At 40.9% G+C, this 18,802-nt stretch overlaps 1 protein-coding gene across 2 annotated transcripts in view; it reads left to right on the top strand.

The window, feature by feature from the left end:
* Window positions 1–313: 313 nt before the first annotated feature.
* ARHGAP29 (Rho GTPase activating protein 29) overlaps window positions 314–18,802 on the top strand; it is a 62,954-nt gene continuing 44,465 nt past the window's right edge. Inside the window, exons 1-2 of one of the 2 annotated variants that reach the window (XM_077332934.1) lie at window positions 314–508; window positions 3,163–3,508. In XM_077332934.1, coding sequence (XP_077189049.1) covers window positions 3,247–3,508 — 262 coding nt within the window. In that variant the 5' untranslated portion in view covers window positions 314–508; window positions 3,163–3,246. Of the gene's footprint in view, window positions 509–1,340; window positions 2,000–3,162; window positions 3,509–18,802 lie in introns of those variants that run through there. The other variant, XM_077332935.1, reaches the window with a different exon arrangement.

Below are 18,802 nucleotides of genomic sequence, written 5' to 3'. Positions count from 1 at the left end.
GAAAACACAAATAACCGAAGGCAGACCCCAGAAAACAGGGACCTCCATTCAGCGCCTTTTAAACTCCAAAAGCGGACTCGCCACGCGTTTACATTCACACAGCAGGAGAAACAGAAACGTCGGCGGCGGCGCCACCACAGCGCTGAAGGTGCGCCCCCTCCTCGTCCACGCAGCCGACCCCTCGGCCGTACCTGCTGCTTCATTAGGACAGCCACACAGCCCGCTGAGCGGAGTCGTCCAATGGGAGGCGACCTTTGGGGAGGGGCGTGGCCAGGGCAGGGCGGGGCGGCCCGGGCGGGTGTGCCACTGGCGACGGCGTTGGCTCGTGGAGCGCAGAGGCAGTGCGAGCGCGACCGGCCGAGTGTGTCTGTCTGTCTGCCTGTCGAGGGGGAGGGCCTGATGGGCGGAGGGGATGCGGCGGCTCCTGGCGCCCGAGGAGTTGGAGCCGCCGACAACTGCGCCCTCGCGCCGACCATAAGGCTGCCCTTTCCTTCGCCTCGCAAGTCCGGTAAGAGCCGCCAAACGCAGCTGGGGCGGGGTCGCGCGGGGAGGAGGGAGGGGGAAACGGGCGCGCGAAGCAGGTAGCGACGTCCCTCTGCGCGCGCCTCCCCCCCCCCCGGCGCCTGGTCTCCTTCAGGGAAGGTGGCGTCAGATAAAACCGTGGGGCTGGAGAGGAGTCCTTATCCTCCCCCCCCCCTTACTTCTGAGAACGCTTCGACCTCTTGCGTTTTGGGGATCCCGCCTGACTAATCTTCCCCTCCCACACACAGACCTTGAACTCCTTAAAAAAATCATAACTATCAGCCCGGCTCCCTCCCCCTTTTTGTGCCCCTCTGGAGGGGGGGGTAGTGAGCCTTTTTCCGCCCTCGACTCAGTTTCGTCCCCCAAAGTTTGCTTCGGTTGCTACCTAGTTGTTGCTTCCAGCCAGGCTCTCTCGTCCCCCCGCCCTTCCCGTCTCTCTCGGCGTTTGTAGCCTGAGCGTCTCCTTTCGATTGTATTTAAATTCTGGGCTTGAGCAGCAAGAGAAAGGAGGAGGACGTGCGATTTGGCAGCTGGCTGCGTGTATGGGCCGGAGAAGGGGGCTTTTGACTGCCTGTTGCAGGGGGGGGGGGGGGTTGACGGGAGCGGAGAAAGAGCGCTGCGAGGAATGCCAGATATTCCTTTGAAGGGGGCGGGAGCGCTCGGCCTTTCCTTCGTGCAAATCTGGCCCACGCCGGGAGTTGTGTGCATGTTAATCCATGCATTTGTTTGTCAACAGTTCTTGAAGTTGGTTTGTGTCGGCCCCTATCTCTCTCTCCCTCCCTCCCCCATGTTCATAAAACTACTGCTGCAAGTTCTGGTTACACCTTGCCCATTTTAGACTGGTTGGGAGGAGAGGAGGAGATGTCCGAAACAGACTTTTTCTAAACTCTGTTTTTATCAGAGGAATGTTGTGTATGAGGACAGCAGGCTGTAGGACCCATTAAAACCAGTGTAGCTGATTTTTGAGGAAATATGCAGAGGTCTAAGTATTCGTTTGGGATAGTTATCCTAAAGAAATATGGCAAACCCCCCTCCCATGTGTGTGTTGTCTAGACAGAGGTTTTGTTTGACTGATGCGAAAATACAAACATATGTTTTGTGTTATGAAAGTTTTGTATTGATAGCATACTAGTTCCAGGATTGGGGTAATAGAAATAAAGCCCAAGATTCTTTTCCTTGAATATTTGTGGAGATTTTTTCCATTAGGTGAATATTTAACTTGTAGCATAGACTGGAGAACAGAAGAAGATTCTAAAACAAGTTTACATGTCTAAAAACTAAATCATCTTTTATTTTTGTCAGTTAGAAAGAGTTCTGGTTAACCAGCCTGCGAAGAAGCATTTTAAAATAATAATTAATGATTCTAAATAAAATCTGACTTGGAGACGCTAAACCACAAGAGTTGTGTGTGTTTAGCAAGTTCTGCTTGTCTCACTGGTTGCTATCCTTTTAAAAGAAGGAGATTCTTAAGTGGAAGGTAAGATTGCAGAACACCTTTCTAGCTGTGAAAACACATGAGACCTGACAAAGGTTGCACAAAGCTTTTGTATCACATGTCTTTTTAAAAAAACAAAAACTTTACCTGGCATAATTTCCCCATATGTTCTGTAAACCAGGTTACATTGTTGACATGACGTATTCATGTTTGAAACACTCTTCACTGTGGAGCATTATGTATACTGCTATTTTAAAAAGTTGTGAGATCCTACTGCTAAGAAGGCTCAGTCCTAAAGTAGGTATTCGTAGTCAGCAATTAATTGACTTGATTCTAACATGGATACAAAGAACTAGAAACTTTTGTGCACAAATTGTTCATAACTTCAGAGATCAACTTTCGGTCCTTGTAGTTGCATTTCCTATGACTGTTTTTAATGTTTGAAGAAGCATGCATGTGCATGAAAACTTATACCTACAGTAAAACTTCATTGGTCTTAAAGATGCCACTGGATTCAAACTTTGTTTTGCTGTTTTGTTTCAAACAGACCAAAGCAGTTATCCACCTGTATTTTAATGTGTGTTAAATAAAAAAATCTGATCATGTGCTGCAGTGTGTTTACATGGCACATATAAGAAAAAAGACTGAGTGTTTAAATTTTAACAGTTGTAGTAGATACACTATATCAGTCTGTAACATATATGTTTTAAAATGTTGATATGTGATGCAGGCCTTGGAGAAAACTGCTTCTTTTTATTGTGATTTATATTTTGATATGTAAATGCACTGAAATGTGTTTTTTTAATGAGAAACAATGTAATTATTAAAGTATATGTGCATTTTTAATCCAAATGAATTTTCTCTGGAATGTGACTTCTCTTTCCACTGTACAAAGTCCTGACATTAAGGGTCTTTTTAATTCATTAGAAATTCTAATTTTAAAAATACCTTGTATCTTGGCAAGGGATAAATGTTTTGGGCAGCACACCAGGGAATAGATTTTCAAAGGAGTCACAGGACTGTTTTCATTTGTTGGTGACCATGTAGTTTGGTTACCAGGTCTGCTTTAAAACCTAAAACCTAAGCCGAACATTCTCACAAAAAAGGTGCATCAAGTAATTTAGCATGTAAATAGTGTTTGTAACTCATGTTTATTTGCATTTTCATTTTTGTTCAACTAACTCTCTTTTTCTCTTCTCCCTCAGCACTTCATGTTTTGCTTCTCCAGTGGACCCTAAATAACGTTGAATGTTAAGTCTGGGAATTTCATAAGCTCTGCAGCGGCTGGGATGTTGCGACAGAACGGTGGAGGCAACAAGCGTGGTTTAGGATTAACCAAACTATCTACCTCCAATTTCTTCACCATCTCTAATTCAGGAAACTGGGGGATGGGGCGCAGTACTAAGAGCAGCTCTCTGAGCAGTATTAGCTCCAACTCTGACTGTTATGACAGCACTGTTGTGGATCCAGAATACATCATGCAGTTGGTGAATGATGTCAGAAAATTTGCAGATGTTCTGTTGTATTTTAGAGAGGCCATTCTTTCAGAAGGTATGTTTATTGCTTCTTTGCAACTACTCTGGTTTAAGAATGGCTGTTAACATGCTGTTTCTTGCATATGTTTTGCCTTCTACAGGAAGTGGTGGGGGGTTTCACCACACTTCCTCTATGAAACACAGTAGAAATTTCATAATTGGGCACACATGTAGAACTTAAAGTGATTGACTCAATAACAAAGTCTTTAGACATATGGCAGAAATAGATTCTATTAAACAATGTTGGTATTGACTTTAAGTGACTGGAGTAGCAAGTGTTCTGATAATTTACTTGGGCAACTGTTAATTGCTTTGAAAAATTTGTGAAATTAAGTTTAGCTTCTCTGCAGCATTTCAGTCTCCAAACAAGATGTTTTTGCTACTTCCTGCCAGTAGGTGGAAACATCAAATTTGTTTGCTCAGACTTGTGGTTGGTCGTTTAATATATGAACATTCCTTGCTGAGAATCATCAGCTTTCCTTAAGCAGCAGTAGAGAAATTTCCCCACATCTGAAGTAAATTTCTTAGTATTGTAACTTTCCTCTTTGCAAAAGGTGGCTAAAGCTTCTATAGCTAATATTTGTTAAATAGAATTCCCAGTTTGCATTGTGCCCCCTCCCAGTTGTTTCATTTAATCACATTTTAAAGCAGAAAGGTGGGATTCTTCTGAGAAGGAAACAGGCACGCCATTTTTGGATCCTAATGATTAAGTTAGAGTTATTTCTGAATTGAATTAGCCAAAGAATAAATATATATGATTGCAATAATTAAGATTCAACATAACTGATCAGGTGCTATGCTTTAAAAACGTTGTCAGGAAAAGTTAAATACATAGCATGCAGATTTAATTATATATGCAGCTGATATGTAAAGGATGGCAGTAATCCAAGTTTTTTTTGACACCCCAGGGGTATCTGTCCTATGCTGGGAGCAGACAGTAAATTAAATTGCAAAAAGTTCTTCCATTGGAGCCCTTAGGTGGGCCACTTCACATTGCTGGACGTTAATGCTGACTCTATTAAATTACTTTTTATATTAGCTTTAAATATAAATAAATACTTACTTCTAGGCAAAGATTTTGCAGGTTGTGGTCAGATTGCATATTTTTATTTAATGTTAGTAGGAAAATGTTTCATAATAGCAGTAATTGAAACTAAGACTTGGCATAGTATTTCTTGTTGACTTTAAACCTCGTCATCTAGTCATGTGTGAAAGACTTGCAAAACTTTTAGTTTTGTACAGTAGGAGTCCTACTTGTCATTTGTCAGTTATATATAGTTTGATCACTCAAAAAAAAGATATTTCTGAAAGTCTAATGTTTCTTGCAGCCTCCTCTTCTATCTTTGTGCTCACTAAACAAAAAACAAACATTTCAGTATAAAATAAAACGAAGTGTATCCAAATTGAAAATAGATTTGACTGCTTTAGATTTATATAGATGTTTTAGTGTCATGCATCTTGAATGCTCATATGCTGGTAATACTCCAGCATGTTGGTTCAGGCTACGTGACTGTGTTTCTGAAAACAATTTTTTTCTGTTGATAAATCATGATTCCCCTACCCCCAGAGGGACCTGCCATTTGCCTTGTAGGATGTGGGAAACACACTGCTACCATAATGCATTTTGAGCTTGTATTGGGTTGACCAGTACTGTGTTTCATCATGTTCAGTTTGATCTGCAAAGCAAATCACTACGTTAGGCTGCTGATACTTTCATCATCAAATATAAAGGTGAACATAAGTCTAGCTATTATAAAGCCCCTTTCTAGTTTGTTTGTTTGTTACAGTTGTGTATTCTGTTCAGAATTGTTTTTAAAAGCTGCTGTTTATTGAAAGCACACCAAAGGTCTCCATTCTAACCTTATACTACAAAACTTGGGAATAATTATTTATGCCATTTATAACCTATAATAACTTCTCCACAGCAGAAGATGTGGGACAGTTCACAGCATACATAGTTGTGTTTGGAAGTAAAAGTATGTCAGTCTCTATAGATAATACTAGGGGCGGGGGAAGGCCAATCGGGCCTCTGTGAAGGAGGCAGAGGGACCTTGCAGCCTTGGCTGGTGCCGAGGAGGCAGGTTAGGATTGCAGACCTCTGCAGAGGAAGACTGGCATTCCCAGCCGCCACAGACAGGGAGGAGGCAGCAGACAATGGCACACACTCCATGGAGGAAGTTGGTAGTCCATGCCGCTCCTACCAATGGTGAGGAGGTATGCTGGGTGGTTGCAGAGCCAAGTAGCCTAGTTCCTGTGAGCTCTGTGTGGTTGAACTAGGATAGCGGACATGAGCCTTTGACTGGCCTTCAGTGGGGGATGGCCCTCCCAGTGATGGCCAGTCAGAGTCCCCCCAGGTGCTTCTTGATGGCTCTCCAGCACCTCTGAGCAGCCTTCAGTGGGAAGGGCCCTTCCTCCGAGGCCAATCAAAGGGTTGCCACATCATCAGAAATATGCTTCACATTTTATGTGATAGGTAGGATTGTTGTCTTCAGAAAAAGGAGGTGTGAAAGAAGAGCTTGCTTTTTTCATGGGTTGGTAATTTGCTTATGCTTGTCATATACTCTGTGTTCTAGAACCTCTTTTGAACTATAGTGCTTTCACAGGTATAATCTTGATAGAACTCATTCTTGACCAATGGGTCTGAAGTTAAAGGGATATGAATATATTTGTTGGCATGTCAGTCTTGGGCCTACACTTGGAGCTAACTTGGTGTAATGGTTAGGAGCACGGACTTTAGTCTGGCAAGCTGGATTTGTTTCCCTGGTTCCCCACATGCAGCCAGCTGGGTGACCTTGGGCTTGCCACAACACTGTTCTCATTGAGCAGTAATATCAGGGCTTCCTTAGCCTCACCCACCTCACAGGGTGTCTGTTGTGGGGAGAGGAAAAGGAAGGTGATTATAAACCACTTTGAGACTCCTTCAAGTAGAGAAAAGCAGCATCTAAGAACCAACTCTTCTTCTTAAGATCTTCTAGTAATTTACGTTGTTGAGGCTTTCCGTTAGGAATTCTACTTCTTTATTAGAGAAGCTGCAGCGTGTCCTCTGAAATGTAAGAATTGATTGCTTCAGACAAATCTAGACTATTTAATAGAATATAATCTCTGCAACACAGGTAAATAATACCTGAGTACTAGCTAATCAGCCATTAATTCATTTTGAGGAATTGCTTCTATACTTTTGTTTGCATAGCAATTATTATACTTGATGATGATGGAACTGTACCTCCACAGGAAAAAAAATCTGTATTTGCTGAATGCCCAATAAGTCAGCTTTTGAGCACTTGTGGTGAATATTCATGGTAAACATTAACTATATCATATGCCTTCAATTCACTAACATGTAATCACAGTTTTGTCTTTGTTTCAAAGACCAAACTTTTTTTGTTTTTTATCAAGGGTTTGGTTGAGAAGCTGAATTGGGCATCTTTATTCTTATGCATCAGAATTATGCTTTTGTTTGGCAATTTATAATGCCATAATTTCTCAGATTGTTCTAAATGGATTGTTTAACTGAATCAAGGCAATATCTTTACCTCACTAGAAAGACAGCAAGCTTTAGCTGGCAAACAGGGAAGTGAGAATTGGAACTCTTGCCATTGCATCTGAGATCTAGACAGTTCCATTTGAGAATATGAAATACATTTCCTGACATAATTCTGAATAGTGTTGATCCTGGCACACTGTATTCTTATATTTATAGTCATCAATATCTACTGGGCCACTTTCTGTAATGGCCTTATTTGGAATAAGGCTTGGCCTTATTTGGAATATTGTGCACAATTCTGGTCACAATATGTTAAAATGGACATTGCAGAGTTGGAAAAAGTACATAGGCATTCAACCAAAAATTGTAAAGGATTGGGGCGTTTTTCCTATGAGGAAGTCTGAAGACCAAATTGTTTGAGGAAAGGTTGAGTGAGCTTGGTCAGTTTAGCCTGGAGAAAAGACGACTAAGAGTTGATATGATAGCCATCTTCAAATACTTGAAGGGCTGTTGAGGATGGGGCAGAGTTGTTTTCTGTTGCTCCAGAGGGTTGGACCAGAACCAGTGAGTTGAAATTAATTCAAAAGAATTTCCAGCTAAGCAGCTAGAATAAGTTTCTGACAGAGCAGTTACTTGGTGGAACAGGCTTCCTTGGGAGCACAAGTTGGACAACAGCCTGTTTATTTCTCCTGTGTTGCACACTGGCAAATCATTTCTTTGTTAGTGGGGCTAAGGCATTAGGTGCTGTGTGCTAACCAGACCTTTCTTAGCCAGACTAAAGGTAATATAGATGTTCGCCATGGGTGCCTGTTGACTCTTGAGAGTTTGTAGCTGGCCAATATTTATTTATTTATTTATTTATTTAGTTAGTTAGTTAGTTATTATATTTATATACTGCCCTCCCCGGGGGCTCAGGGCGGTTTACATAAGAACAACAACAGTACATAAAACTGCATCTGAATCCAATTTCTGTTTGAAGAAGAAGTGTTGGTTCTTATATGCTGCTTTTCTCTACCCGAAGGGGTCTCAGAGCAGCTTACATTGGTCTTTCCTTTCCTCTCCCCACAAAAGACACCCTGTGAGGTGGGTGAGGTTGAGAGAGCCCTGGTATTACTGCTTAGTCAGAACAGCTTGATCAGTGTGGTGGCGAGCCCAAGGTCATCCAGCTGGCTGCATGTGGAGGAGTACAGAATCAAACTTGATGCAGTGACAGCAGAATTCTTGTGGCAGTTTTTTCCCACCTGTGGTGTTCTGTACCAGCTAGAATGTCTAAGTTCACTTTAATGACAGGTGCATTACAGTAGTCTAACTGCGAGGTTACAGTAGCATGAATTCACATGGTTGGTTTGGCTGAGGTAAGGAGCTGTCTGACAGTCTAAACTAAGTTAATGGAGAAAATATTTGGAGTTGTATTAAATTGCATCTCTAGTAATGATGGGTCCAGTATAGTTAGCAAGTGCCTAGTGGGCCCTATCAAAAGTGGGAAAACTTTCAAGACCTAAGCTTTTCCATTCAGCATCTTCCCATCCAGCATCTGTCTTGTCAGGATTTGGTTTCAACCTGGTCATCTGTAACCATTAAACCACAGCAGACAGACCGCTATAGCAGGGGTAGTCAACATGTGATCCTCCAGATGTCCATGGACTACAATTCCCATGGGTTTCAAAATGGTATGCCTAGTAATTTCCAAGGTAGCTATTGGTTCATTGCATGTCAAAAGTTTTACAGGGGCATGAATCTAGCTGTGGAATAGTTCTGAATAAGGACAAATCACCTTATATAATGATACCACTTCATTTAGGCTTAAAATTCACAAGGCCATTAGTATGTTGCAAATTGTTGCATGCACTACTTGTTCATGATCTACTGATTGTATACAGCTGCTGGCATATGTTTTCTCTTTCAACAGTTATGTATTGTAAAAAGCTATACTATACTCTGTGACTTTTGCTTTTTTTCAAGCAATTGAGTACCTAGAAGTGAGGAGCCAATAATTAAGTTTCAGTTCCTGTGGCTCTCTTAACACCTTTGAATCTTTTGTTTTTTCTCACTTTCAACATCTGGGTAAAATCTGTAGGGCATTTCCTACATCTAATGGACTCTACAGATCTTGGCAAATGTAAATTGAATCCTAAGCATATTGAACTGTTGAAGGATCTGCAAAATATGATTGCCAGTGGTGATTCAAAAATTTAATTTGGCAACTAGCACAGATTATATTCCACTAAAGGACGGACATGGTTTTGTTAAGCATAGATTTTTAAAAAACTGCTGACGACAAAAAAAAGAAAAAAGATTGCTTCTTTAAAATTAGCTCTAGGCTGAATCTTATGCAGGAATATAGTATCGATGAATTGGGTTATAGGGGTTGCTTGATATACATACCAACATGTTCTATCCTGCTGACTGTTATGCAGGGGTGTATATATATTTAAAAATTTAGGATTAATTTCAGATCCAGATTTGAGGTGGGTATGCTCTTTATTATTTTTTTATTATTTCTGAAACTGTTCTTTCATTTCACATTTTTCAAACTTCCACTGAAAATTTGAATGCTTTTATTAATTGTGCCTGTGAGATGTGGGCAAAGTATTTTCCCCTTTCTGAAATATACCAATGCCCTTTAGTCCTGTTTTGGAAGTAGAGCAGCTAATAGCCAGTCAGACTAGATAGTCATCTGATAGCAATGCTGGTTTTATAAACTTAGGCAGAATGTGAGTGGCTGGGCCGAAAGGGATGTATCAGTGTTTGTCTCTTGTGGACCTTCCATGCATACCTAGGGAATTGCTGATCGCCATTGTAGGGTAGTAGGTGAATTTCGTCCAGGACAGGCTGGATTGTGGAGATTTTTAGTGGGTTGGATCACTTGGGCATGAAATTGGGGTCACTGTGGGTAGGCAGGTAGTTGTGAGTTCCTACATTGTGTTGGGGGTTGTACTAGATGACCCTTGAAATCCCTTCCAACTCTATGATTCTATGACTCCAGGAAGGGGTGGAGGAACCATATGAGGGAAAGAGAGAGAAAAGGTTGTTATGCTGTCAGTTCAGGCAGATAGTCTGAATCTTCAGAGAAAGAGAATGGAGGGATCTTTGAGTTTGCCTTCTTGTTTTTAACCAGGCTAAACAAATGGATACGTGAGATAGGGTGTGTGTTTCCAGTGTGTTAGTTTTGAGACAACCTGTCTCAGGAGATTTTGGAAGTCTCAGAACCTGTCTTCTATGTTAAAACAGATGAGCTTAAGGAAGGGACTGTATTTGTCTCAATGCCCCAATTTTGTGTTTTCTAAGGAGTTCACCACAAGAGGAGGCCAGTATTCACCTCAAGGATATGAATTTAGAAGAAGAGTTGGTTCTTATATGCTGCTTTTCTCTACCAGAGGAGTCTCAAAGTGGTGTTCAATTGCCTTCTCTTTACTCTCCTCACACATGTGGGGTTGTGGGGAATCAAACCCGGTTTGCCGGATTAGATGTTTATGTTCCTAATCACTACATCAAACTGCTTTCCTAAATAATCACTGTTACACCTGTAAATAGTTTGTCCTTTTTCATTGAACCACTTTATTTTCCTATCCCTGAGAGCAAATAGAATTTATGTTATTTTTCTATTTCCCTCATGGTTGCTGAATTTATTTTATTTAGAAGCCAGTTGGGTTAAATCTATTGGAAGTTTGAGGTAGAGACCACACTGGTTGACCTTTACATCATGCTCTCTATGATGTGTCATATTTAAGACCCCAACCTTCACAGCCTCCCATTCCTCTTGCCCCAGAGGCAGCAGAACCAGGGAGGGAAAGAAAGAGGAGGCTGGCCTCTCAAACCGATGTCGTGAAAGCATCTCACTCCCTTTAAATTTGAAAGGGCCACTATTTTCTATGTGAAAATATTATTCTCCTACCCTATTCGAAGGGACTGGAGATGCTTGAGACCTTGGAGGCCTGGTCTTCTGTCTACAGAAAATAATCAGCCCTGATAGGCTGTTTGGAGCACCTTCCATCCCTTAACATTTTTAAGGGCCATTATTTTCTACAAAGGTAGACTTGGCCTTCAATTTCAGAGGTCTGGTCTGAGGCCAGGTAGAAAATGAGGCCCTTAAAATTTAAAGGAGGGCGTCACCACTGAGCACCTGTTGCACAAACCAGCTCTACCCGACCAGGCCTATGAAACCTGACCCCCCCCTTTTCTCTCTCTCTCTCTCTCACCCACACAACCCTTTTCATGTTATGGAGCAGAAAGTGATAGAACCAAGACTTCTTGGCTGTCAGAAACAATGGCAGGCTACCAAGCCTAGCAAACAATTGCACACCTTAGCATATCAGGGGATTAGCTGGGGATTCCTTTTAAATTATTTGTCAGAGTTCTAATGATCCTTATTTAGATTGGTAAGTATAAATTCAGTTGACTAAACCACCAATTGCATTTCAGTTTCTATATCTGCATATACATCCTTATCCATTGTTGTTCCCCTATATATTAATGAAACAGCCTAGGGGGTGGGACGTGTATGGCTGTCCAAGTTGGAATAGGGCCAATCAGGGTGCAGCGAGCTTTGCCCTGATTGGCCCTGCCCCTGCAACTCCCACCCTCCATCCCTGGACTCTAGCCTCTTTGCTGTCAGATGCCTCAGTGCCTGGAGCCAGCAACAGGTAAGGGGAGAGGCCCTGGGCAAAGGATCGTGGTGGAGGGTGTCCTAACGAGGGCCTCTTGGCCTGCTAGGCTAGGTCTGCTGACGAGGGCCTCCTGGCCTGCTGACTGCTCGTTAAGGACTGCTAAGGAGCTGACTGCTGAGGTGCCCCACTTGATCTGGCTGCAAGCTGCCACCCAAGGCCACCTTAAGCTGCCTGGCCAGGGGAGGGGACCCTTTCAAGGCTGTTCTTAGGAATGGGTTTTGAAGCTAGTTGTATAATATAGCTTATTTGTAGTAAACATTAAAGTTGAGGAAACTGCTTTAATTAGTCAATAATAGATTTGAGAACAAGATTAACAATATTGACAAAGTACATATAGTGTAACGGGTAGCTTGCAGATTCAATTAACTTTCTTGTTAAGTCTAACTTTCTCTGTGACTTAAAGTTGTGAACACTTGCCCTCCCCCAATCGCATACTCTGCATTCCTTCAGAACAAATGTTCACTTGTTGCTATAGTGTCAAAGATCAACAGTTGGTAGGGGTATATTTCTTGAGCAAATATATTTCAGTGTTCAGATTCAACACCTACTGGGGAACTTAATTTTTGTTGACTTACATGCTCTTTAAAACAGCATTGCTCTGTTAAAAGAAACAACTGTTCCTAACAGTTTTTTCTTCTTCTAGCTTTATAAAACAGCAAATACTAGATTTTCTTCTAGATTTTAGATTTAGATGAGTGTCCTTGAACCCATGGCTGCCAAATCTGGAGTGGCTGTTCATGACACTTAATGTCCACTTATTACTGACTCATAAGAATTATATTCCTGTCACATGCACACAACACATTCAATATTTTTACTAGGGCAGAATTTATATACTGAACTAGATAAATGCTAAATTTAACTGCACAAATATCAGCACTTTAATGCAAACTTCAAATTGAAACAAATTGTTATCTTCTGTGAAATGTTGCAGAGATTCTTTACAAAGTTAAAACTTAGTGAAGAGGTGTTAGATTCTCTGTAAGTAGAACAAACAGTTACAGTTCTGAAGTATAACAATAGCATGCATGTGACCTCTATCCAATGGATATGATTAAGCATCGTCAAACTGTCAGTTACTTGAGCTTACTATATTTACTAAAGGTATGACATCAGATATTTGCGATCAAATGCCACTTTTCTTTGTATGGACCACTTACTGGGTTTAATCTCCTTCAGTGAGAATTCCAGCAATGAAGATTTTTAAAGTCATTCTACCCCCACCCTGCTGTCCAAAGACTTCAGACACTGACCCCCCCCAAAAAATGCCAAAGAACACACTTGTGTAACTTCTCAATTTAGTACTCTTGATATGTACAACCTGTGGCTTCACTAAAGTTTTGCAAACTTCAAGAAAGCCTTGGGAGTGCATTTCCCTTGTGAGCTCATGCATGCACACTCAGTAGCACAATCAGTTAACACTTCAAAAAAGTTTTGTGAGTGTTAGAATTGTACAGAAAAGAACTGTACTCTTATTATTCTGGTACTTAAAGCAAATTGAGCTGTTTGCCTTACAGTATGCACAGTAAGGATCTCAGGATGTAGAAATCATTTTCTGTAGGGAGCACCCTTGTGCCATTTCAGAACTGTGGCAAATCTATTCCCTAAGGTTTAGAGATTTCACTGTCTTACTCTTGGTGCTCTGTTTCACTGATTTTTCTGAAGCATCAGTGGGAAATCTTTTGGGTAAAATCCCCAGGAGTGGAGATTGTTCAACTCCTACAAAGGGTGGACCTGTGGTCAATTTATGTCTAATTTTTAGTACCCTGGGCACTTGGATTTTCTTACTAAAGAACAAACTGTCCTGGGCCATCCTTGGTAATAATATGCTACTTTGAACAGTTCACAAGGCAAAGTCCATTTCTTTATTAGCAGTCTAATCTCATAATCCTGCCTCTATGTGGTCTGTGCTAAGGTGAGTTGTCAAACATTCTTCTTCCCCTGTTGCTTAAGGTGAAAATGGGAAAACATACATAAGAAATGACCAATAATACTAAAAAGAAAATAAATACTACTCAAGTAATTTTGGCAGAGATATCCTCATACTGCAAGTAAAATCCTGCCTTCTGGAAAAGCAAATGCTGTGAGTTTGCCATGTACAGAACAAGTTGTATAAATAAAATTAATAGGTTTTGTTTGCTTCACTTGAAATTTGTTTGTTGACAATGCTGAATAAAGTTTACTGTAAGAATATCTAGCCTATTTTTCAATTACTTCAAACTCATTACATATTTTCCTAGAATTGAAAGTGATATCAATTAGCCTGGGTAAACTAGTAGCGTGCTGATACTTTTTGGTTCTATTAGGCCGGGGGAAAAAAATCAAGATTTCTGAAAAATCCCAGATCCTGATACTGATATTGTATTTGTATCTGGGTTCTTTGGGCAATACCAATTTTTATTTTGGGTGGGAGGTTAAACCCAAGAAGAAAGAAATAGGTGTGTGTGGGGGGGGAAGGAGGTAGATCTTTGGACTGGCTTCTTGTGCAACCTCACTTAAATGAGGCTGCATAAGAAGCCAGTCAGCCAAAAGTAGATCCAGTTAGAAGCAGTCTGCTTTCTGCTGGTCCCGTTGATCCTTGGGCTGACTTCTGTAGCCCCTTTAAATTTTAAAGGGCCTGCGGTAGAAAGTCCAACAGCCTTTTCGCTGCTTTTTTACTTGCCCTGAATATATTTGGGATTTTGGGGGATTTTTTTTTTTGCTTCGCAACCCCCCCCCCCCAGCTATTTTTAGGATGCTGAAATATACCCAAACAATACCAATAAGGATTTTTTGGGATATATTTCTGGCTTGAGTAGATCTGAATATGTGCCCGTAATGCAAGCCATTTAAAAATGATCTTTTGGCACCTTTTTCACATGTGGAGGCCCAAGAGGATAAATCAGGTTTTCTCCTGCATGCATGCAGTGTTAGGAACCATGGTCATGCTAGGAGATGTCATACTTCCCATATATCAATTGAGCACTATCTCCTTTTGAATGTGTACTTTTATTCTATCCAGAGCTTGAATAACTGGTGTTAATCTGAGAGGAAGTGATATTTGGAGACCCGCAAAATCTTAAAGACAGATTTATTGAAGTTTAAGTTTTTATGAGCTAGAGTCCATTTAATCAGATGTATGAATTTAAAGGATCCACCCCCAGGCATAACTGCCAGTTATGACAAAATATTGCAAGTATAAAGAAAAAGCAGCAGAATACAATAACTAGGGAGAGAGGGTGGGAACGCGTTTTTGGAATGGAGGAACAAGAGGCTGCCACGTGCTGTGTGTGCTCTTATATAGAGTGCAAGGACTGCCCTTGCTCCACCCACTCACCGCATGGTGAGGTGAGAACAGCCTGTGTCCCATCGGAGTTGGGCCACACATGACTTCTTCCCAGTCCAGCTCCCCTACCCTGCTGTCCAAGTTCACTGACTTTCAGGATTGCAATGCTTAAGGATTCCATTTCACAGAATCATAGAGTTGGAAGGCATATCCTGGGTCATCTAGTCCAACCCCTTACACTATGCAGGACACTCACATCCCTCTCGCTCACCCATTGTAACCTGCCACCACCTTGAGCCTTCACAGAATCAGCCTCTCCATCCAAAGACTGAGAACCCACCACTTCCTGAGGAAGCCTGTTCCGCTGAGAAGCCATTCTGTCAGGAACGTCTTCCTGATTTCTTGTTTTACAATTTCAAGGTTACCTTGATTCATACTTCTCACATTTCATGTTCCTGTTAATATTGTAGAAAAGGTTTGGACATTCCTTTTGCATCCATTCACATCAACCACTGAATCTCCTTTCAACTTCAGCCCAGTTGTGTTATTAAGAATAGTATAGTTGCCTTCAGCTATTTCCCAGCAGCTCATTGTGTGTCTTCTGCCCTGGTGCTCTGTCTTCCAGCACTATATAATTTTTCATTTTGGAATAGTCTCATCATAAGGTTTTAAAAATGAGAGATGATCAAAAGTGGTTTGCCATTGCCTATGCAGTAGTAACCAGGATTAGCTGAAGTGGCCCTACAGTTGTCTATCAAAGATATGCTGTCAGTGTCCCTTTCCACGACTGCTTCAGCCTTGCCCAGTTCCCTTCTCTCAAGCCTGATACCTTTGCAGGGAAATATGCGGTCAGGGAAGGGGGCAGCCAAAGAAGCAGCCATATTATGATCTGTTCACTCCTGCTAGTGGTATGTCTTTTGCTTGTTTTGCAGAACTGAGGTGCTTGTCTTTCAACAGTTAAAATAAAAGAAATAAAACATGCTAGAAGGTGACAAAAGGTTGACAGCTCTCTCCTGATGTAAAAGTAGCCCTGACTTTATTATGCATGCTTCTATATATTGACAGCTAAAGCAGGCCACTTTTATTTTTTTTAATGAGAAAACATGATGAGGAGAGAAAAAACTTGCTTCCTTCCCTTTCACTTTATCTTGTTCTTCTGAGGATCCCCCACTCCCCTTGCCTGTTCTGCGAGTGAAAACTTTAATAGCAACTAAAATGGGTATATTTCTCCTGTCTGCCAGGATTTTAAGGGAAAATGCTTTGGCTGAAGTCCAGAAGTCTACAGTCTAGAGAATTTCATTCCAATTGATTGGGAGTCATACGTAGTAATGTGCTTTTCACTGAAACCAGACTTTTCCCAAGTACACTTTGAAATAACATCAAAGAACCCCAATACAGTTTTAATTCACAAAACAAACTGAACCCAAACCCAGTGTTTCTGAGTAGATCTCTGATACTCAAATATGTAAAATAATTATTACTGTGCTTTGGAGGAAGAGATACTGTGGGAGTTTGAGTTAGATTACGTGATGTTCTCTGTACATCCGACAAATGTGCTTCATACTGAAACAAAGCCTCTCAGAATATTCCAGAGCTACTTTATAAGGTTTAAAAAAATCTCCCAATTATGTTGTCTATTTTCCAATTACAGGTTAAACAAAATTAAAAACCAGTCTGGATTTGACAATAAATGAAATTAGCTTATTTCTGTGGCTTTTGTAAATGGAATATTTGATTATTTTATTTCTAAATTTCTATTAATATTTTTTACAAGTAATTCCTTATCACTAGTTATTTACATTCTAGATGTTTAGGTCATGATAAATCATTGCCTTTAAAGATTTTGGGAAAAAGTTTTTTTCTCACTATTCATGACTGAACATACCATGTTCAAGAGGAACTGATGCTGCAGAAGGAGGAAAACTGGGAAAGTTACATTTTCTGAGAGTAAATCCCTTATACAAAGCATCACTGTTAAGTATTATTTATTTAAAACATCTCTATCATGCCTTATATCCTTAGTTTTGAGCAGGCAACCAATGTAGCAGCCAAGTTGCAAAGACAAAAATCAGTCCAGTTAACAATATTTCTCATGTGTCGTCTCTGATGATTTTTCACCATATTTGTAATTGAGGGGAATGTAAAGTGAATCAGTATGTTTTCTTTAAAGGAGCATGTGTGAAATAGAATTCATATGCCCATATTTGCTTTGAGACTATGTTCCCTGGACCTTCCAACAGGTATTCAACAGTATGGAGGGGCAGTATTGGAAAGATAGGGGGAAATATGTGATGAGTTCAACTTGGAGTTTTTCCAACAGCTGCACAGATCTGTCAGACAGTGAAAACACAACTCATTGTTTGATCCTTTTTGCTTTGTCCGCAATGCTTATGGGGGAGTTTTGTTGCCCAAATACAGAACTAATCTGAATTTTTTAAAAAATACATGGTATTTTTATTTTTATAGTTTGCATTTAAGCAAAGCAATCTTCCCTTTTGCTGTACTGCTACAATATTTGTTATACTGCAATAAGAACTTGTTGATTATTTAGTCCGAGCTGCTTGTTCTAATTTCTGTTGGAACTTTATGCCCCATTCAACACAAACCCTAATACATGATATAAGAAGCTATGAACTTCATAAAACTTGGACTGATGCACAGTTAGGTAGGTTTACTCCCTCTCTTCTTCCCCTCCCCTATTCCCTGTACCATTGCCATAACTACTACCAGCACTTTGAAATTAGAAAGCTGTGTAACAACACAGAAGTAAATTTTTTTTTGCCCTTGTTGGTTGCAGAGGAATATTTGTACACTGTAAACAGGATAATAGATGTAGCTGTTTAATAAAAGTGGAATTTTAATGTAACTTAGATATCTAGGAGGTTGTATAATCAGTTCCTTAAAAGGTGTTAGAATATACATTCCCATAGGGATGTGCATTCAGCTAATCCAAGCCAAAAAAAATACTCCCAAAATACCTGATCAGTATTTTTCGGATATTAATTCAGCCAGATTTGGTGAAGCCTGTAAAATCTCAAAACTATTCCAGGCTGCCAGATAGCCACAGTGCATTTAAAAGGCGCTCCAAATGCTTTTGGACTGAACTCTCATCTTGAAAAAGGCTTTTAAAGGGACTTTGGGCCATTTTTAAAGGGACTGTGAGCCTTTGCGATGTCTTGAAGTTCACATGCACTTCAACTTGCAAAAGACATTTAATTTTAAAGGGAGTTCCCTTGAAAATTTAAATCCCTTTTCCCCCTCCCTTGTAAGCCTTCTTTAAAGGTAAAGGTATCCCCTGTGCAAGCACCAGGTCATGTCTGACCCTTGGGATGATGCCCTCTAGCGTTTTCATGGCAGACTCAATACTGGTTTGCCAGTGCCTTCCCCAGTCATTACCGTTTACCCCCCAGCAAGCTGGGTACTCATTTTACCGACCTCGGAAGGATGGATGGCTGAGTCAACCTTGAGTCGGCTGCTGGGATTGAACTCCCAGCCTCATGGGCAGAGCTTTCAGACTGCATGTTTGCTGCCTTACCACTCTGCGCCACAAGAGGCTCTTAAAACCTTCTTTGGGGAGCCATAAAATTGGACTCCCCGGTCCAAAAAAGTTTCAAATGTATGTTTGTATTTTTGGGGTGTGGAGAGATTATCCTGCAATTTTGATGCCTATACCTCAAAAAACAGCCCCACAAAGCCCCAGTTGCTCCTGGATCAATTCTCCACTATAATCAATGGGGCTATTAACTATAATGGTCTCCATAGGCTATAATGGAGCTGGAAAAATTCAGGATTCCTGAGTACTTGCCATATTCAAATACCATACCGGTACTGGGATTCGGAAATATCGGGAAATACCAATTTCTACATTTCTATATCTCCCTCCTGAGACTGACT

This window comes from Paroedura picta, chromosome 4 (assembly GCF_049243985.1).
Source record: "Paroedura picta isolate Pp20150507F chromosome 4, Ppicta_v3.0, whole genome shotgun sequence".
Classification (NCBI taxonomy): domain Eukaryota; kingdom Metazoa; phylum Chordata; class Lepidosauria; order Squamata; family Gekkonidae; genus Paroedura; species Paroedura picta.
Note: the sequence above shows the minus strand (reverse complement) of the source record. Positions and strands in the feature narration are given on the sequence as shown.